The 22,901-nt window shown below is 40.2% G+C and overlaps 1 protein-coding gene across 5 annotated transcripts in view; it reads right to left on the reverse strand.

The window, feature by feature from the left end:
• The window catches only part of TSPAN4 (tetraspanin 4), a 420,491-nt gene that overhangs the window by 42,100 nt on the left and 355,490 nt on the right, over positions 1 to 22,901 (reverse strand). For all 5 annotated transcript variants that reach the window (XM_066552988.1, XM_066552989.1, XM_066552990.1 and 2 more), the window contains one exon: positions 11,968 to 12,042. In XM_066552988.1, coding sequence (XP_066409085.1) covers positions 11,968 to 12,042 — 75 coding nt within the window. The remainder of the gene's footprint in view (positions 1 to 11,967; positions 12,043 to 22,901) is intronic.

Here is a 22,901-nt window from a genome sequence, read left to right on the forward strand (position 1 = left end):
CTCTCCCTGCTGCCCCCTTAGCAGTTTGATATCAAGCATATTCTAGGAATTCAAAGTATTTTTTAAAAAGTAATTCCAAGTAATTGACAGTCAAAGCCTAATTGGAAAAGCAGTCATTTCAGTAAGTATCACTGAGGAAAAGCTTTAAGTCACATGTTCAATTTTAACTCAAATGTTCTCCTTTTGTTTAATCACTTCAAACTTATGGTATGCACTAGTGGGAGCATTTTGTTATTGGAAAGCTTTTGCCATTATATGCCTTCAACAAATTACCATAAAACCAAAAAAATGAAGTCAAATGGTTGGTAGATATGCAGATTTCAGATACACTCAATTTCCATAATTTCTGTGAAAAGTGATAACTAGTTGCAGCAGATGCCCAAAATTAATACCCAGAATGAGACAAAAAGGCTGAAATGGGAGTGTTAACAGATAAATATTTCATCTTCTCCAGAATATGCTGTGCCCTGGCAGGCACTACACTTGGGATGTTGTTTTGCCAGCACAATGATGGAAAGTTCTGAACAAGAAAATGCCAATATCATACATGACAAGAGAGGACTCTGTCCCATAAGAGGCTGGAGAGTTCTTGAACATTGGAAGAGAGCAAATACCACTCCTATCTTCAACATGGGCAATCAAGAAGATCCAGGAGATATGGGCTTGGAATTCTGACCTCTGTCCGTGGGAAGGGGATAGAGCAACCAATCCTGGAAACCCTTTCCAAACTCTTGAAGGACAGGAGATGACTGGGAGCAGTCAGAATGGGTTTACAAAGGGGAAATCACACTTTAACTAACATGACAGTTTTCCAAAATATGGCAACAAGCTCTGTGGGTGAGGGGGGAGCAGTGGATGCTGTTTCCCTTGCCTTTATACAGCTTTTGACATGTGTAGCTCTGCAGAGAAAGACCTTGGGGAATTTGTGGACCTTAAGTTGACCATGAGCCAGAAATGCACTCTTGTAGCAAACAAGGTCACTGAGAGAGTTGTCCAATACTGCAGCAGGTTGCCCAAAGAGACTGTGGAGCCTCCATCTGTTGAGACAGTCAAAACCCAACTGGACACAGCCCTGCACACCCTGCTCTCACTGATCCTGCTTGAAGAGGGGCTTGGACTACTAGCACATCTCAAGAAGTCCCTCCTAAACTAAGCAGTTCTGCAATTCCATACCCTAGCATGGATGCTGCACAGTCATTGAGAACATCCATGGAAAAGCCAAGTTGCTACAGCAGAGATTCAAAACTAACATCCAGAGAAATGTATATTTCATTAATTCAATTTCTTTTGGAAATGTGTAATCTTTTTGTAGCCAAAATTCAAACAATTTCTTAGCAGACAACAGCATCCCACATATTCTGCATCACAAGATTAAGACATTTTGTTTGAGAACAAAACTCCCTGATCATTGCAGCTTCCAGGCAGTAGGATCTCCTACAGCACTGGAATGCATCATTCCACACACTCAAGTGAGGATTATTTGGATCACTAACTTGGGAAGTGGGAAAGAGATTTAAAAATACTACAATTGAGGATAATAGCTTCATGAAAAAAACAGGCAGCTCCTACTGACTTTACTTAGGGCAGGATTTTACCATATACAAAGTGGTGACTTGTGCATTCATTCTGTGCTGATACTGCACCCTGCAGATACATTCCTAAAAGGTTTTAAATGGATATGGCAAAACTGTGATATCCAGCAGCAGTTCCAGTGTCCTAGTCTAACTCATCTAATCACCTCCCACTGCAGCTCTCACATGCAAACTGACACCTCCATGAACAGAGCTGAAAGAGAGAACACTTAGGGCAGGCAGTGGGAGAAGCAATCCTCACAGCTCTCAGTGATAACAGTCACTATGAAAGAGCTGCCCCTGCCATCTGTACATAAATCAGTGTCAAAGCCAGCACCAACCAGGCTTCCAGCAGAACACCCAGCCCCAGGAAGCCACACCTGGCTACTGAATGTTCACCTGCAGTGGTGGCAGCAGCAAGGGTACTCTGCTGACATTTACTGAAATATCAGTCCCACTTCACGGTATGCAGCACATTCTCTCCATTTTCTTCACAGTCCTCAAAAGAAAAGATTTTTTTTCTTTTTTTTCCCTCCCAAGCTGACCGACCTTGAAAAGAACATTTCTTCTCTTTGTTTGCACAGATCCAGCTGCTTTTGTGCCAACTACAATGCATTTCCTATTCATAGAGAAAAAGGTGGACCTGAAAGAAATCTACAGGACATTTCCTTGGGAATGCTTGTTGCAAAGAGAGTAATGTTGATTCTATTCACAGCTCTTAAATATCCCTGCAACCATTTTGATTAATGCAAATCTTGTTGCAACTCCTTTGGTCCTGAATTTTTAAAAGAAAAACTAGATGTCTTGTGCGATAAATCTGACAAACATCTGGTTCTTAATCAAAATCTTACATGCTTTGTGACTTTCTGCTTTCATTATATCTCTGGATAAAGACTTTTAGTAGTTCCTCAAATATATTCAATGATCTTTTGTATCTTTTCCATTTTGCTTCATCTACATAATTTACCAATTAAACATGCAATTCACTTTGCACTTCAATATGCCCTTCAAGGTTACTTCTGAAAAGGTCTTCTAAATGCTGAGGTTAGGGCTTCGTCAACAGAGGCAACATCAGCACTGCTGGAGGAGATGACATGCATTGTTCTGCTTTCCTGTGGTTCAGAGGCAAAGTGCAGATGCCAAAACGTCTGGAAGAACAACATGACCCTTGGATTATGGCAGTAAAGTGCAAAATGGAGAAAGTAAGAAAGTAAAAACATATACTGTTGTGTAATAATTCCATAAGCTACCACAGAAATCAACTCATTAAGAAATTGTGTCAAAGACAATTAGGAGCAGGGGAGTATTTGGGTTTTGACAAGAACAGCCTCTCTGAAAATTCTCTTTTCTCAGGGATGCCTTCCCTGCAATTTAAAGGCATTGAAGAGGGTACACAAAATGACTGCAGTACAATAAACTGAATTAAGATTGTGCCATGGTTAGAACAGTTTTTGCACAAACCTCACTCATTGCTAATGCCAGGACACTGCAGCAGAATTGTTTTATATTACCATCATCCAAATTATCAGAGGCACTGTACGTGTCAAGTAAGAAATGTGTGCACTCAGAAAATGTAAAATAAAGCTCTTATTCTGCTCCCTTTCAAGACATATCCTTTTACACAAAATCTACTCTATCTTCCAGCTCAGTCACTTCCTACCATCAAGTCAATCAGGGATTTTGTTGCACACAGATTCAGGGAGCCCAAGATCCCAAATGATTAAAGATTATTAGTTCATATTAAACACGATTTCAGCAAGCAGGCATCAATGACCACTGACTGGTAATCACTATTGATGATTCTGGTTTTCTAAGTCATGGGAATAGATTTCAAAAGTTACAATGGCTGGTGCCCAGAAAGTTGCTAAACCTCCTTCCTTATGCCTGAACTTCACAGCAAGAATTCAACCCACAAAATTATCAGTGGAAAAGACTACACCACTTTGCAGTGCAGCAGTATTTCCAGTGAGAAGCCTTGGACATATCAGGGAGTTTGGGTAATACAAAGTCCCTGAGCATGACTTGTGGCCTAGAAGTCAACATACTCCAGCCTTAAGAGAACCCAGAACTGGTAATGGTTTGGAGCTGCTGATCAACAGATCCCTGTCTCAACTAGTTCACTGCCTACCACTGCTGAGTTAAATCAAAGGAAGGAGTTGAAGAAACCTCAGCTGCAAATTATGCCTAATAAAGTGGTCAACCTAGCTCATCATTCTTCAACTGCAGCTGACAAATCCAAGAAAAGGACTATAAGCTATTGGCCTGCTTACAGTCTGATAACACAAAAAGTCATCTTCCTCTCTCTTTTTCTAATATGTAAAAAATGTTAAGCATTTAGTTTACTGTCATTTTCTAATGTTGCCTGATATACATTGTGACACATCAAAAACGTTCATAGAATGAATAAAAAATGTGCTGTCTGTTTCAATATACTACCTCAGTCATCCCTCAGCATTTGATGTTGCCTGTATTTAAATGCCTAAAGCTGCCTTAATTATTTATTTTATTGCCTTTCTAAACCATTCCTTTCTCCTTCTGCCATTCTACCCTTTGTCAAAATAAAATTGTATAAAACCAGTGCCAGAAGAGAAGCAAGCTGGGGTCAGTCACCAGCTGATGTTGATGAGGTGTGTGTAACCCATTGCTGCTCACTCCACCTCTGTCAGTACTCAGCACTGGTGTGCACTCAGTTCCAGATCCTCCCAGATGCTGAAATGACTTCTAATATGACCACATGTGAGTCAAAACTGAGTAAAAACCTGTCTTGTGGAACAGTAAGGTCCCATTCCATTAATTCAGACATGAGAGCACTACACATTCCCCAGGATACACTGCACCCTCAGGATATGGCCTTTTAATATCTCTTCTCCCAGTCAGCAAAAGCAGAACCGAACTACTAACCTCTTGTAATGCCCTTTAAGGGATTGATGAAAAGCACACAAATGTGCAAAGTATTTAAAAACCACCTCTGTATGCTAGAGCCTTCCTTGGGAGAAGTTGGTTGAAGACCTGCACCACCTACATTTTGTCTACTATGAAACCTGAAACTTGAGGTGTGGGAAACAGATCATTATAAAAGTGCTCCACAACAAAGACATAATTTGACATCCTCCTGAGATCATGAGTTAACCTGCAATTAAAGACTGCAAACTAGCAAGAAGGAGGCCCAATCACATCTCTTCCTGCTCTAGACCGATATATTACCAAATATTTATCAGGAAACCTTCAGATGGATTTAGGGATGTCAGGAAATAAACGATAGATCCAGCTGGCTTTAAGTCAGGCAAAATGGCAGCAACAGCTGTGTCTGATTCATCCATATTGATAGGGGAATTAATATCCCAGTTAGCCAGGGTGGAGGTCAGGACTGGATTTCTCCTGAGAAAAAAGCACTATTCCTGTGCAGCGGCATACTGTGGAAAATACTGAACTTACTGCAGTGTGAGCAAAAATCCATTCTGACAAGGATGAGACACCCACCTTCATCTTCATTTCTGAACTCAGCCAAAGTAGGAAGACAGGAGGCATAAAAAGCTGTCAGGCTGCTGCATTATCTGATCTTTACAAAGGATATTTGTGTTAGTCATGGAGCTTAATTTAGGAGAGTTTGATTTTCCTTTCCCTGCACCTATTCCCCTGCTAACATTTTATTCAAGAAATCAATTAGGCCTTGATCAACCATTGATCGAGAGTTCCCAATGGGGAGCCCTAATGCATTTTATCTGCAGCTATTGTTCCTAAATACACCTATTTCTGAGCATGCACTTAATTCTTTTCATCAATACTGTGCTATCCTTCAACAAGCCTGTTAATAACATTTTGGAAGTGCACTTTCAGTGAAGTCCTACTTAGACAAATGAATTAGTGAAACTACCGGGATTTCCTTTGGTGTGTTTGTGCTTTTTCAGTCTCACAGGCAAATAGATGCCATGCCCCTCATCTCCTCCTGCCTAAAAAAGGTTAAAGTGATGTGTTGGAGTTCAAAATACTAAATGGAAAGCTGTTCAGAACAAATGGAAAAAGCTAACCAATAATGCTTTAAAGCAAGCATTCATTATTTTTCACTAAATTCCTTATGGAATGAAAGATGTGATGCCTCTTTACACACTCCAAAATTCTTCACTGTCATTAGCGTTCTCCTAGCAATATTTCTTTTAAAGACCCATTAGGTGCAAATCAACTTTAACAAGACTTGAGCACATGATTAAATCAGTCACATGGGTTCAAGCATGCACTTAGGTTATGTGCTGAACAGGGAGAGATTTAAACCTATGCCTGACTGCTTTGCTGAAAAGAAGCCAAAGTAAATTGGCTATAATTAAATTCTTTTGATGAAATTTCTGCAACTCCCTATTGTGGGACACCAGTACTGAAATGCTAATAAACTAGTTAAAATTAAGCTTATTACCAAGTAAAATAAACCACAGAGACACTTCAGTCTTTTCTTACTTTATACTACCATTTATATAACATTATTTTGCATTAGAGAAATAAAATACTTGACCAGAGCTAAAACATCTGACTCACAGAGCAGTAATTGCAGTGCATCACCATCCAGGAGGCAATCCATAGATTCCTGCACTGCTACTGCTGTTGATCCTGAAAAAACAGCTTTTAGCTATGTCAGCACTCACTGCAAAACCCACATTCCAGAACACTGCCAGAGAGCCAGGAAGTGCTTGATTGGTGAACTTGATAATTTTAAAGACCTTTTACAAACAAACCAAATGGAACTTTAACTAGAAAATAAAGCATTAATGTCGTAGACATCTTTTCACTAAAAATCCTTTCTTTAGGATTTTTTCTTCTGAGAAGCTAAGAGGCCTCAGAGACAGAATGTAAACAATGGTTATCTGCTGCTGTGGAATGCAACAGGTCCACCTGTGATTGGCCCATCTTGGATGTTTATAATTAATGGCCAATCAAGGACCGGGCTATCTCGGACGGAGTCCGAGAGAGCTGCCTTTGTTATCATTCTTTTCTTTTCTATTCTTAGCTTAGCTAGCTTCTGAGAAAACCTGTCCTTTCTTTTTCTTTTTAGTATAGTTATAATATAAGATATATATATCATAAAATAATAAATCAAGCCTTCTGAACATGGAGTCAACATTCTCATCTCTTTCCTCATCCAAGAACCCCTGTGAACACGGTCACACATTAACACACAGACTGCTCAGAAACCATTGCATACATATGCCAGGACTTGCACATCCTCACAGAAATACCAGAGAGAGCTCAAATTGCCTTTGTCCTCTAGAGAGCCTTCCCTGCATACTGACAAGCGCACACACTATCCACACAGATTCTGTTCTGAAATTACCTCAGCCCTGCACAACAGCAAGAACAGCCCTGTTCACTGTGGCAAAGGAGGATACAGACACCCAATAATTCTACCACTACTCAAGAGTTCCAGCAGCGAGAAGGGATGGTGTAGGCAAAGTCAAATGCTGATGGAGAAACAGTGCTAGAAAAGGGCCATCTGACTGAAGAGTGGTGCAGTGACCATTCTGCCAGTTTTGCAGGATTTTCCACAGTTTGTTGTTTTCCAATCAGTTAAGACCATCTCTAAACTGCACGCAGTTTGGGTGATCTTGTCTCTTCACTTTAGGCTCTGTTTCCCCACTTTCAGCAATGTTAACATGCCCTGTGTGTGCATTTTGGACAGCCCTGTGGGCTGTACTGACTGGGAACATGAGGCACCTCATTACCTGAGGAGACATTTCTGCTGCACTGTCAAAGGCAAACATGGAAAACTTTTAAGCTCTCTTGACAGAAGCTCAGTGAGAACAAGTTTCTGCAGTAGAACTGAACTAAACTTTATATATGAATAATTCCATCAGGTTTTTGTGAACCGCCCCCCTCACACCAGTGAGCAGCTCAGCAGGATCTGATAATTTCTGTGAGCAACTGCACATGAGTGCAGCAAGTGGAAGAGATTCTGTTTTTCCATTTTCTAAAGCCAAATGTGTAAGAGGTTGTGAGGTCTGAGCTATATTTGAAATCATATCCACTAAATTCCGACCTGCTGTCTTTGCATAGGACGAGGCAAAATATCAATCAGAAATTAAAGCAATTTTCAATTTCTTTTCAGAAACAAAGCAAGAAATGCATCAATCTACAGAATACATACTTTTATAAGATAACAGCAAAAGCTATATTGGAGCAGCATGGAACACAAGAACATTTTCACACATTTCATGAAAAACAGAAGTAGCCATTATTTTTCAATCCTCTGGGGGCTATTCTGTGGGCCATTTTCAACACAGCTAAGCAGGCATGGAATTTCAGCTCTAATTTTCATAGGGACCCAAGTGAGTTAATGGCCTAATCTTTATTGAAAATTCTGATCTTAACTTCAAGTTGCCAATAGCAGTAACTGCTCCCATAATCAAATATCATAGTCAGTGATTCTTCAGTGCTTTTATTCTTTTCCTGACTTATGTTACTTATGTTGCATGTTATGTTTGACATTTAAAAATAAGAGAAACAAAACAAAACAAAAACCCAACAACTTAAGCCTTCCCCCTCCCCCACCAAACACAACAGACACAAAAGCCAGTTCAGTTATGTTCTTTCATTTGGGGGTATTATATAGCTCTGTCTCTAAATCATATAAAATGCAGACATCTACTGAAAAAACTCCACCTATTAGAGCAGCAAAAAAGTAAATATAGACTTTTCTTTTTCTATGCTTCCAGGAGAAACATCATAGTAAAAATAAATACAGACACTAAAACCAGGAGGATTATACAAGTTAGAACTGGTACAAGACTGTGCATTTTATTAGCATAATTTACATTCTAGCAGGATCCAATCTGGTGTTGAGAAATATGAGTATCCAACCTCTAACAGTATAGGGCTCTGCTGCTTTCTCCTTACCACAATAAAATTAAGGTTAACCCTCTCAGTACTCTGTGGATCTGTTATAAATACCCAGAGAGCCCCATAGAGAAATGTCAAGCCTATAAAAATGCCAAACGCTGCTCTCCATTGATGGAATCAAAATAAAACATACTAAAGAGAATATTCTGCCTATAGATAGGTAGCCATGCACATAACCATCCACATGACTCCAGAAATGTCACTGGAGTTTGGACTGCTTCAAATGGGGGCATAAATGTAGCCTGAAAAAAAACTGCACCCAGAGTGATAACCTGCCTTAGTTCTATAACCACACCAACTCCATTCAATACCCAATCTCTTGGGCTGGCTCTTCTGACCTCAAAAATTTAAAAGCCACACTTTAGGAACTTTTATATGAATGTGTGCAAATGCCAACAGGAGTTTCCAGGTGCCTCAGGTGCTCACATTGAGCTGAAGACAGCCTATGAACCAGTCCCTCTGCTGCTTTGGGAACAGCCAGGACAAAATAAAAGGGTTATAGGTTTTTCCTGACAACCATCCCATCGGAATGCATTCCATCACAGCCCATATTCACTTCTGCAGAAGTCAAGAGATTCATATTTTGCAACACAACTAGTGAGGACAGTTGGAAGAATATTGAACAAGGTGTGAGTTCAGGCTCTGCCAAGAAGTTGTAACAGTGCAGTTACATGAGACAAGGCACTACACCCCTTTTTCTTCCTACACTGTGGACTTCTGAGCTTTCTCCAAGTCCCCCTCTCTTCACAATATCACACTGGATAGCCAGCTCAGAGAAAGAGTTTTCAGCTTCAGGGCAGCATTTATCTCATTAGATCATTTATCCATCAAGAAAAGAAAAGATGACATCCTAGGGCATAAGACCAAGCTGGCTGCTTAAAAGCTCAGAGAAGACCAAGTCAGTAGAATTAGAGGCAGAGGCAATTTTTGGGCTTCTCCCAAGCTGACAAATGAGAACAGTTGAGAACAGGTCAGTTGAGGCTGTTGTGAGCCCTAGTTCACCTCCACAGCTGCACAACCTTCCACAGCAAGTGAACAAAAGCCCTGTGCCAAAAAACTATCTCTGAATGGCTGTAAAGAACTTTTTGCCATGATGCTTTTTAGTAACAAACACAGCACTAAAGCAACAGCCCCAGCAATGGATACAGAGAGGCTGCTTCACTGCCTGGGAGCCCACACGCTGTGTCCACACACCCATGGATTCACACCCTCCCTGTGGCTGGTATTGCTCAAAGTGATCATCTGCAGAGTCCTCTTCTCCTGCACACAAAACTAACCCTACTTTCTTCTGATGGACAGGTGTCATCATTCACTGATTTTCCAAGGATCTACACTAACTGAATTACTGGGGTGGATTTGTCTGGGCTCACTATTTCCCACACACGTGGCAATACTGTTTTTCACACCAGGAAAGCCAGCACACAAACTCTACACGTGCTATATGAAAATATTAGTTTTAGGCTGCTGCTGGTTTATTTATTCTGCAGTAGGCAGTACTGCAAGTGTCACATAAACTATTGATTTTCTCAGTATAAGATATAAAGTCATACAGGAACATTAAAAGCCTCAAATTTGATCATCTGCAATACCCAGACTACAGCAATTTGTTAACTCAGTAAAACTGCACTTGAACTGGAGCCCATATTTTAGACTGTTTTGATCTTACAGACAACTGCAGGGTACTACCTCCTGCAGTATCTGAGTCAGAGGAAAGTTAATTTCCTGATCTCTTTATTAACAATCAATAAAACCCCCTGCAAACCAACAGGCTGAAGGAGGGAGAGAATCCTTCTGATACTTTTTCACTGTTTTAACCTCTGAAGAGTGAGGATGAACATTCTCTGTGACACACCTGTCAACCTAGCAGGACTGATTGCATTATGAATAAAAATACTTCATTGGTTTCTTTTCTTTCCTCCCTACCCACACATTTACTGATCTATCAGCCTCAACACCAGACAACAACAGGAGTTCTACCAAATAATGAATTGGAAAATAAGAAATATTTATTTTATTAACCTAATCGGAAACATTTCCATTTATTTCTTCCGTGTTCAGGACAGGTCTTTATTTTAGATCTGCCATTATTTTAGAAACTACTATAATTACTCTTTGTAAGCTCTCCTAAGCAGAGGATCTCTTTCACTTCCTAAACTGAATCTAGGTTTTCTCCATAATTCCTTTTCATGACAACTCTCTTCCATCTTTCTTGCACTTCTCATTATTTGTGTAACCAAAACTCAGTGAGGCAAGCCTGTTATACAATGCTATGATAATATTTTCTAACTGATTTTATTTCTAAACATAACCAAGTGTTGTGTTTGGGTTTTGGAGGCCCACTGCATATTAAGTAGATGCCTTTACTCCTGTATGATGTGTAGATCTTCCTGCAAAGAGCTGACAAGTAACTCAGAATCCAATAATGCATACAAGAAATTTTAAATTGTCCCTTCTACTGTAATTACCTGGCAAGTTAATTCCATGTTCCAGCTACAGAATGCTACAGAACCTAGCCCTTTAAAGTCCTTCAGAAGTGCATCAGAAGTGCATCTGACAATCACTCACTGATATGACTAATATATAATCTCTCATATCACTAATATACTAGTAATTATATTAATAATTTATGTATTAATGAACACAGTGTTGTTTTTGGGGGGTCTTTTTTCTCCTATTGTCTTTCCATTCCTAAAGAAAGTGTTTACCACTCATGTACCCGATGAATGTTAATTCATGGTAAAATTTTGCCACCTTCCCTGTGATTATTAAGTTCCCTCCATCTTCAATTGTAAGGGGCTTCTGATTTTGATTGAATAAGCAGGTGGCACTTAATTATGCCCTTGTTTTGGATTTACTAATGTAAGATTTTTTTAAAGAAAAGGATAAAGATAATTCAGGTAGGCAATATTGCCTTTACAACTGAAGGAACAATGGTCAAACATAAGGAAAATGTGACAGTGTAAACAAAAGCTGTGTTTATTGAACTCTCATGCATTTACCCTGGCTTTCCACTAGGCTCTAAGTACACATGTGCTGCAAGGAGCAGTGTGGAAAGATAATGAATCTTATGCCTTTGCCTGTGCTGAGTACACTTCCTTTTTAACAGTATGAATATGGCTCTTAAACCATAAACATATTTTTAAAAATCATACTCTCTCTGATGGGTATCTCCTCCTACATGCTCCTAGTAAGGCTTGTGGGCTTCTTTGCTTTTTTTTTTGTGGGGTGTTTTGTTTTTCATTTGTGGGCATTTTTGTGTGGGTTTTGTGTCTTTTGTTAATGACAGATGCACTTGGCAGCATCTGTGACCTTGAGTTGTACACTTGAGCAAGCAAGACAGCCCAGTCCTGCCAGGCTGCTTATGCATTCTGAGAGAGCTCCTTCTGAGAGGAGTGTCTCAAGGAAGACAGAAGCATGATGTGCATACCAAGCCAAGAGCTTTATGATTTATTTATAGGGAAAAGGGGCATATAAATTTGCTGAAGAGGAAAGAAAAATGAAGAATTTGACTTACCTTGTCGGTGTAGACGAAGAACAGAATCACAACAGTGAGCTCCAACAGAAATATAATTAACAGCATGATAAAAAACTGTCAAGAGAAGAAAGGACAGGGGATAAAACAAAAGCAAAAGCCATCAACATCTATTTCAGCTTTTTCTGGATGCACAGCAAGTACATTCAGCAGATCATGCAGAATGGGGAGTGGGAGTTATACAGGCAGCAGGACACAAAGCTGCTGCAACTGAAAAAGCAGATAAAGGACTGGTGAGCAACACCACAATGTCTGGGCATAGGCATGGCTCATTTATAGCACTGGTTTCAGTAGGACAGCCTAAAACCCCACCAAGAGCAAGCCAGTGCTCTCTTTAACAGCAAACCTGGAGGAGTCTTCCCATGCTAGGTTTTCTTTTTTCTTTTTTTCCTCACGGGATATTAGTGATGACATCCAATGATATCCATGAAATTTGCAGCTTAACTTCTCATTGGCAAGAGAAGGTAGCCTGGGCCATAAAGGCACAGCTCCTTTCAAGGGTAATGGTGGGATCAAGGGGGAAGTGAAAGGTGTACCAAGTTAGCTTTATGAGCAGTTTCAGAGAGCTACACAAATAACCCATGAGTTGCAGGTGAAAGGGGCTGATTTGTACTGAAGACATCAAAGCAAAGTTGGGCCACCTCTCTTTCTTTTCATAAGCCATGGAACTGCCTAAAACCCAGGAGTCAAAAGCTCAAAGGACTGAATAAAAAACTTTTAACTCCGGGATTTCAGGTAGGTTCTCTAAAGCCCTCAGCTCTTTTTTGACTGACTTCATGAGAAGAACTGCTGGCAATGCCAAACACTTCTGGGAAACCACATCCTTTGCTTTTGTTACCACACTGGATGGGTCTGCAGCAGCATCAACACAGCACTTGCAGACTCTGGAGTGAGAACTATCAGAGCATTAAATGAAACTGAGTTTTGCATAGATAGGTAAAGGAGAGAGTAATTTTGGAAACTTTTTAAGCTGAGGCAAAGGTCCAGCTCCCTATAACATAAAATTCACACACTTAGCAACCTGTAAGGGTGGAATTCTAATACTGAGCAACACCGGCTTAATTAGAATCCCATCCCCACGAGAAAAACTCAATTACTGTCTCTTCAACCACAAGGCTGCAAACCTATAAAAGTTTAATAGCTACTAAGCCTTTATCAGAATTTCTGCACTGCCTGGTAAGCCAAAACCAAACCTTTGAACCTATGGATTTATGTGACTGAATGGAGGGCAAAAAGTCACAAAGGGGAAAATACTTTTCTTCCCTGGTACAATTACTGTGTCTACAGAAGTCATTGCATTTTGCTCCATGAATCTTAAATTATTTATTTTCAGATTTTCATCACCAGTATTTTCACACCTGCCTGACCCTAATACTGGATCCTATTACTGCCCAGTTTTGAATCACAGGCCTCATTTATGCCCATGATCCAAGCTGATTTCCATATCATTACCATCCAACACTGACCTTCTGTATGGCTTTGCAAACCTGTCTTGGTGCAGCTTGCTTATTTTTTACAATTTTATCCTGTTGCATAGCATTAACTGAAACAGGACAAGGCATATCCTTTTTTGCAAAGATGCACAGACACTTTGCTCTATTTGGCTGTAGAGTACTTTTTTGCTCATCCATAAAAGCATCACTTATCCAAACTGTGCATGCAAACACCATTTTCTCCCTGTGAAATTCCCTGGCATAGACAGGAATGCATGAGACAATTTCTAGAACAAAGGAGAAAGACTGTTTGTTACCCATTATATACAGTGATCAGCATTTCCTACCAGAGGACCTCAGTTTCATCAGCTTATCATTTTGCCAAACCTTAATTGTCTGTGCTGATATATTCTGTGCTTGTTTCTGTCAAAAGGATAAAAGCTTTTGGAAGAATGTCAAAAATAGCACTCCAATTACTTCTAAGAAAGAAGCAGGGCAAAGTATCCTATTCTTCCCAGGTTAAATTTCTGGTGCTTTAATTTGAAATCCTCTCATACTGCAGTGTTTAGAGCAGGGACCTGACACAGTGCAGCTCCATTTCAGGCACAGAAATTTCAGCCTTTTGTCTTACCCAGCTACAAATTGATGTTGTGGGGAAGTTATTTGCTTTCAAGAGTTTGAATTTCACACATCACAGAGATGAGAGGGCTCAGCAGCTAAAGCCTGCAAATTGTACACCCACATGCTCACACACAACCAGACATGCCACAAACCATCCCACAGATCTTTTCTGCACCTGGGGTGCCTTTCTGCCATCTCCCCAAAGCCAATAACCTCCAGCCCCACTTCACAGGACATGGTCTGGAAAGGGGGATATGCCCGGGAACTGGAATAAAACTTAGGGATCTGTTTTTCCTGTGCTCTCAAGAAAGTTTTTCCTCCCTACTCCGCATGCAGCATGCTGGAGAGAGTACAGATGAAGCCAGGGAATGACTGCAGGAGAAAGGCTACCCCAAGTAAGAACATTTTTAACAGCAGATGGGGAATGGATATGATCTGGCTACAAATTTTAGAAAAACTGGACCTACAAGCAGCAGACAATCCAGGCAGGAGACACTTGTGTACATGGATACCCAGGAAGAATGAGGATTTTGAGAGGATGGTGGCCTGGGGAGGACACAATGCTGGAGCCATGGGAAAAAAAGAGCAAGAAATAGAGTGGCCATAAAAGAAAAACATCCTGCGCTGATCCCCATGATGAAGTATAATGTGCAGGGAATGAACTGGAGACTGGGAAGGGGGGAGGAAAGGTGTCTGGAGGGAAGTTTCTCAAGAAGAGGTGTTTTCTCAAGTATGTCATTATTTCTTAATACTAGGAACAGTAATTAAAATTTCATCTTAATTGGTAACAAATGCAGTGCAATTCCACATCTCAAGAGTATTTCCTCCTACAACACCAACTCTGCTAAAAGCTGCCAGCTTCAGACTGGATCAGAGAGCTGCTCTTGCTAGCTGTGCCACTGTGTCCAATGAAGGAGGCTGTACCTTCTGGCAAGACCCTGACAGTGCTCCTGCCTTCCTCAGGTCATACTAGAGAAATAGGCATGACACCGACGTCAAAAAAGATGCTAAAATTTTGGAGTCAAGTACTCAAAATTTAGAAAATATCAGAATAAAAATCCTCTCAGTGATGGTTATGTATCATGTCTAAGTCTTTCCCTACACAGACTGAGAAGGTCCTCCAAGCTGGGAATTTGGTTTCATGCACTGCAAATCTTGGAAGCCATACAGCGAACCGAAACTAATGTACATGGTTCAGAAAGTCAAAACCTGGAAAAGGATTATCCTTTCTCTCCATAGAAAAATATTTTGGTTTTATATAAAAGTATAAAGTAGCTAGTTCTATCTTTTTTTTTTTAACATTTGGAAGCATTGACAGAGCCCACATGGCTATATCACAGATAACCAACAAGTAGAGACCTGTGCTGTATCTTTCACTACAAACGTTAATTAAGTGAGCTCAACCTCAGCGCAGAGGCTTCACCCTCATCACCTGGTAAAAGCTCCAAGCACTTGCATGCCAGCTCATCTGCATCCCCCTTCTAAAGAAGGGCTGTAGCTGAACCCAAACCAACACCTTGGAAAGCAGCAAGCAAGGTTTCAGCCTGTGCTGGCTGCAAAGCAAGGCCTGCACACTGCAGCACATCCTGCTATTCACCAGACTAAGGTGCAGGCATGGACGCACGCACAGCCTGCTCCTCTAGTCCACAGCACCTTCCAACAGATCATTTTCAGTTCCATCCTCAGTATCATCCCAAAGGGAATGATGCCCAATCTAGGGCGACACCCAGCTTGGCATGTACCATTCCAATTTAGAAGGAAGAAGCATGAAATCACTGAAGGCACCTAAACCGCAGCACACCTGCTGGAAACTCTCAGTTGTTTTTCAATGGAGTTCTCTCACTGTGGTGATAAATACTGAGAAGAATAAAATTGAGTTTTGTTTGGTTCACTGGGGCTGTAGGCTATTGGTATAATAAAGATTTATGCATGGAGAAACAACAATTCCAAAGCAAAGCATTCATGTGAAACTCCATAAAAAAAGATTAATCTGACCTTGTACAGAGAAATGCTTTACCATACTACTTGTCAAACAGTGGGATGTAACCCAGCAGAGGTTCAGTGGAGAGGTCTCTACTGCTCAGCTTTTCATAAATTACACCTGAAATAACCCCATAGAAGCTTTGATGAGGAAGGAGGTAAGGTAACACCCTTCTGTCTACCACTGCTGATTTCCAACCCCTAAGAAAACTAAAGCCAGTTTCTCAGCAGCTACCTTTATATTCTACAAAGCCCTTGACTTTCCCACAGATTCTCATTAAAGGGGTATGAAAAAGGACGTATGCAACTGTCACTAAACCTACATCATGGATATGTATCACCTTCCTGCTGCCACAGAGAAAAGTCTGCTAGAGGAGACAAGGTCTCCATTCCCATTGGATCTGTACCAGGCTTTTAACTCACTTCCAGTTTTGTTCATTCAGGCTGTTGATATCAGTTGGAGAATCAAGAACTGTACCCTGTGTACATCACTTAAAGCACGTTTCCATTGCTGCTCACACAGGCAGAGAACAATGAGTTAATTGTATTTCCCTCCCAAACAAACAGGATTCCCTGGTTTCTCAGATGCTCCAGACACTTGTCTTGCTGCATGATGACTGATATCACACTCTAATACACAGGATTGGGTCATCTTCCCCACTGCCTTTCTCTCCCAAATCTCAATAACAGGATCATGTTGCTCAAATTGCCCATCTGTCCATGTCAGGAGTAGCTGACCTTCTCTCAGTCTCCCAAAGGCAAAAGTGACCCAATACAATGAAAACTAAGGTGTATTGTCTTGTCAGCCTCCTAACACTTTGCTGTGAGACTAAATGTGATATAACTCATGGCAAACTCCAGACTGCTCTGATTCCACTGCTTCCTGAAGCAATGCTTTTAGTTTGATGGGGGGCTGTCTCAGAAGGGGATAGTAGGATCTCAGTGTGCCAGACCTGTTTCTCAACTTAGCTCATGACAGGAGACAGAAGCTTCTTGCAAAAAATTATTCAAATCCTTTTCAACAAACATGAAAGTAGTAAGAAGACCTGAGAGCCAACTGTTTCTTTTGAACAGTGATACATTCCAAAACAATTTTAAAGTTCATGGCCTAGCAAATATATTGCTTACACCAAACTGCATACAAATTAGTATAACATTCCTAAGAAACTGAACAAATAACTTCAACAGACAGCCTGTGCTGTTTTCCATCACATTTAAGCTGCCTGCAAGGTGGACAGTTGGGCTTCTTTTCTGACAGATACTATGAAGTACAACACATGAGCAGGGAGGTGGCTCCTGGAAAATGCTCCAGCAAGGTTAAGAGCCCTCCACCAGCACCAGCTCCCAGGATGAAGAGACAAAAACAAATGGAAAATTTACAATCAGTCCTTCCTCTGTAACACTGACCGCAAGTTTGGTACAGTGATGATACAAATTATACAAGCATTTTGCCTTTCAGTGAGGCTGGATCACTGATCATCTTTAATTTCAGTATTACATTTCACTTCCTAATGAATAAACACCCCAGTAGAAGAAATTACAGACAATTCTTTAGGGTAAGATAGTTGGTCTTCATAGCCTGGAAGGATTATTAATTAGTCTGCCTGGTCTTGATGTCTACATATATAACTTTGGTGCTCAAGAATTAACCAGCTCTGGCTACTGGAAGACAGAGTCTCTCAGAATCACACAGAGGGTGTCAGTGACCTTTGGGGACCATCTGGTTCAACCTCTTCCTAAAAGCACAGTCAGCTACACAAAGCTGCACAGAGCTGTCCCAAGTCACCTTAGGAGCATCTCCAAGGATGAAGATGGACAGTCACCCACAGACTCACTGGATACCTTTTTCCAGTACTTGACTATATAATGATTAAAAAAAAAAAAAATTCTGCATCTCTAATTGGAATTTCTTTTGGTTTTGACCTGTGCCTGTTATCTCTTGTATAATCCCTGTGAATCCTTCCAAAAGTTCTGTTTTCCTTAAAAAGTTCTTTTTCCTTCCTTACAAGGACCTGAAGACATGAATAAAACATACTCCCTGCTTTAATTTCTTAAGACAGAACAAAGCCAGCTCTCTCAGTCTGTCCTTGCACATCATGTGCCCCACAATCCTCACAGTGGCTCCCCACTGGATCCCTTCCCTTTAGGTACTCATGTGTTTCTTCTACTGGGGAGCTTTAAATTGGGCTAAGCACTTTAGATGTAGCTTTTACCTTTTCTGGAAGAAGGTGTTATTGCTTCTCTATGTCAAGAAATGCAAGGGAATGTGGGGCTTAGTATGGTCCAGAAAGACCCAATTACTACATTTATCATTTTATTCTGATTTGAGATAAAGGTACATTTGAAAGATCTCTGCTTGATTTTTAGATTGTAGTTTGATATGAACAGAAATACTGTCAAAGGTAACCTCAAATCCTGCACACATCCTTCCCTTCTCATCCTATATTTAATACTGAGAGTGTAAATAGTGTCTGTCCTTCTTGAATAAATTATGCCAAACCTTTACTTCCTGTCACGGAAAGAAAATGAGCTCTATCCCTGCTGAAACCAGGACACCTAAAAATTCACAGAGCTCCATTTTAAAGTCAGAAGAATTTAATGTATTTTAGAAGAGCCATACTTTACAATGTTGCTGAAAATTTAAAGTTTTCCTCAAATTTAATATGCTTTGTAATTATTCAATCATTTTATAATGGGTTATATTATTTATATTTAAATATTATTAAATGGATTGAGTGAAGAGGTCTCATTACCATAGCTGGCATTGTTAAAATCTTTTATCTTCCTGCAGAAGTGTAGCATCTCCATGTCCAACCTAATTATGACAGCAGAAGCATCAACAAACTTTGATGCATTAGTTGAGCACCAAAAAGGGTAACACTATCAGAGGTTTTGAATGCTATAAACTATTGACAAATTTACTGCATATTCCCCACTTTGGAAAAATTCAAGCCACCTAAAAAAAAAATCTGAATAAATGCCACAATTGCCACTGAGATACTGAAAAAAAGAACTCCAGGTACTGAAGAACCACTCACTCTTTATATAGGTCCTGTATTTTTGCCATTGTTGGATCTGGCTTTGTAAGCAGAGCAATATGAAGTTCATCCTCAAGCATTTTCAGACTTCCCAGAATAGCTTTTTAATAACATATTGGTATTTGACTTTTACAGAATAAAAACTCATATGGTACAGATTTTGTCAGCACTCAAAAAAACCCAATGAAACTTTCTTCCACTTTTGAAAGCAAAAGTGTTCAATGTATCAGTAGTTCTCACAAGAAGTTTTGAGTTAACATAATTCCCTGAAGGCATCTTGATCTGATATATTAATAGGGACTAGGAACATTACAAAAGATTCTCTTTTTTTCTTTTTAAATTTCCTTTGGTTTTCTTTTCCAAGGTACTGAGCAAGGAGAGGAGAACAGAAGAGAAAGTGCAGTGGAAATTGTACTTAGAAGTGACTTCCTCTGCAGCCTGGAAGACTTGTACAGAAAAAGAGCAGTGAACAAGAAATGACAGGACACCGCCCAGACTTCAACATTAACTGGAATTACAGTCAACAAAATCCCAGTGTATTAATCTTTTACATGAAATTCAGAGCCAAAGGGAAAGGGCAGTTTGTTTCTACCAATTTCCATCAGAGTGGATTCTGATTACACATCCCAGCACCAAAGATTTTGCTGACACTCAGTCTGAACACTCCTTCTGTTAGTTCCATGTACTTGCTCCTACTTAGCACTCTTTGCAGCACCACAAATGCTTCCTTTCTGTCCACAGCATTTATACTCCTTGAATATTTGAGGATTTATGGTCCCATCTGAGCCTTCTCTCCCCCATGTTGTGCATATTTAGCTCTTTAAGTACTTCCTTGGAAGTAAATCTCTTTAGTCTCACAATCATTTTTTTTCAGCATAAAAATGATAAGTTTGCTCATAAACTGTAAAAAGGCAGTAATGTATATGAGCAAACTCACGAACAGAAACTCCATTATGAAAACGTCATGTATCTAAATTTGGTTCATCAGCTATTATTCTCGGAAAGCCTTAATGGCTAATTCATTCTGATTGTGACAAAGCCTTTCATGCCTTATGCCTGCTGGATAGATAGTACAGCTCTGTTTATGTTTGGACTATATATTTTATGAATGTGCAAAAACTCCTGCTGATCAATAAAGCTCAAAGAAATCTGCAGTAATTATTTCTGGGAAAATATACAACATATGCAGCCTTAACACATTAACAGTGTTTCATTTTAGTCTCATTACTGCTTTCAGTTGGAATCGTTCAGTCTTACTGCATTAGTGAGTGAGAGTTGAGAGACCTGATATTCCCATACTATGCATTAAAGGATTTTAAGTGGTATTTCATGGCATCTGTAGTATTTTTTCATATTCTCCAAAAACTGACTCAAAATCAATGAAGTTTCATCAAATAGAAGCCAGGTATCACTCTCCTATCACAACAGAGGGTGGGTGTAGGCCCTTTAGCAGATCACAGATTCCTCAGCACTAATAAAGGTCTTGCTGGCCTTTGACTTTTGTAAGGGTTGCTTCATTTCTTCTGCAAATATAATGCAAAAGGTGTGACATGATCTAGTGTGATTTTATACCAATCAAGAGACAAACTCCTCTTACTTGTGAAGTAAGAGTGATGAAGAAGAAAATAAAACATCAGAGTAGCTCTTTCGAGTCCCCATGCCACTCCACTCATGACAAAGCAGCTGCTTGAGTCCATCTAACACAGATACAGCCAATACAACTAAAAGGCTCTGGGCTGGGTTTAATCCAGCCTACTCCATCTATGGTAAAGCCATGCAATGTTCTTATCTAGGAGTGTCAAAACAGTGCCTAGAAACCGTGATGTATGTGTAAATGAATAAGATGGTGAGAAGAAGATGGGCAAGGAGAAAATAAAGGACAAGGTAAAGTATTTTGTCTGTATTTAAATTCTGCTGCTGGTTTTACCCTTGCCTCTCAAATGTGTTACACAGAAGCATCTGCATCAGATGCACATATGTCAATCTTGCAGAAGCTAAAAAATGAAGAAGCAGGCAGTGTGGCCTATCTAATTCTGCCTTTTAGCTGGTAACACTGAGGGTCTGAAATATCTGTAACATCAAATCAACTCTGGCTGTACCTTGTGTGGCATCAGTGATTTACACAAAGTAGCCTCAATTTCTTTACCTCCCGAGTTACATTTTTCTGAGGTTCAGGTAATTCTTATAGAGAAAGAAGTCAATGCTGCTCTTCATTTTAGATTGCATTACTAAGGTGGTTAAAAATAACAAAAGAATGATTGGGAATAAAAGCACACACGCTGCTTTACTAAGCCTATTGTGTTATATCCAAGGAGATAATCTTGCTATTAGAGAAAAAAAATAGTAAATGTTATGCTCAAAAGTAACATGAATGCCTGGGCAGGCAAGGAACACACAGGTTACCTGTGATTTACTTTCAAAATGGGAACAATTCTGTTGTCTTTCAGCTCTTGCAGGTGATCCTAGGTCTGGATCTGGAAATGGCTCAGAGCCAGGTTTCTCTTGAAGAACCTCTGGCACATGAGAGTTGTTAGAATGGTGAGACAAAAGATGGGAGAAGGGACACTTTGTAGATGACAGGAGAGCTTGAGCCTGCAGAGACTGTCAGAGAAGCTGATATTGCTAGCAGACTTTAACCAACAAGGAGTTAGGAACTCAAACACTGATTGCCATTTAGACAAACAAATTAAATCCTCACCTGACCTAAATTAGTTCAGCTCCCCTGACTCCTGCAGAATGTGGTGCTGCCACACTCTATGATGGCCATAAAGCAGTGTCTTGGCACTACAAAAAGAAATGGGGACATTAGGGAAACATTCTTCCCTGACCTAAGGGGCTCCCCAGGGAAGTGGGTCTCCAAGCCAGCCAGAGTTTCTAAGACACTCTTAGTTGTGTGGTTTAGTTTAGTGAGGTAGTCCTGCAAGGAGCAGTTAGTAGGACTCAATGATTCTTATGGGTCCCTTCCAACTCAATACTGTGTGATTCTGTAACTCAAAGCACATCAGGCATTAGTGGTATGGCATCAGCCTGTATCAGAAAATTAAATATACCCTATGAGGTAGCCCTTCCTACACATTGACCTTAGGGTCAAGTCTAAAACTAGGTGGGAAGGAAACTTCATTCTTTCTCTCCTCAGTTCCCAGATCCTTTGATTAAGTGCTCCCAGAGGTGAAGAAAAGAAGGGAGGAAGGAGAGGACTCAGACAGGTTCCATCCCCTCACAAGTTTTGGTACCAGCCAAGAGGAAGAAGCTAAAAACTGAAAGACAAGGAGGAGCAGATTCTTCATAATAGAGACAACCAAACTAGAGAAGATTGGTGCTCAGTACTTCCAGTCCAAGCAGGCAGCAAGCTGGAATTTCACATGCAACACAGCACTACACAGAGAAATGATATACACCATGTATAATCCTCTCAGGCTGTATGTATGGCATCTGTCTCCTCTCTGCATCACTTGCTTGCTGCTGTGGCTGCAGCCAGCATTTCCCTGATTTTGCTAGTTTGATTGCTAAAACACCAGCTCATGTGCTAAACTGGAATGAGAAACTACTGCTTGATCTGTAGCATTAAATTACTGAGATGAAGTCATTTACAGGCTGTTCCTTTCCCATTTAGTTGCTTTGAAATAAATTCCTTGTCACCAATGAAGTTTCAACTGTCAGCTCTCTGGATCCAGTGATACTACTGAAAACAGTAGGGTTTTTTAGTTTCCTTTTCTTCCTACTCATTAACTTTTTTCTTATTTTCTTTATGGCTGTTTCACTTACAGATGAGCTGGCTGGAGTTCAGAAAACTCTCAACAGCACAGTACAAAACACCATGGGCACTCATTTTCCCCTTGGACTA

Source organism: Molothrus aeneus, chromosome 6 (assembly GCF_037042795.1).
Source record: "Molothrus aeneus isolate 106 chromosome 6, BPBGC_Maene_1.0, whole genome shotgun sequence".
Lineage (NCBI taxonomy): Eukaryota > Metazoa > Chordata > Aves > Passeriformes > Icteridae > Molothrus > Molothrus aeneus.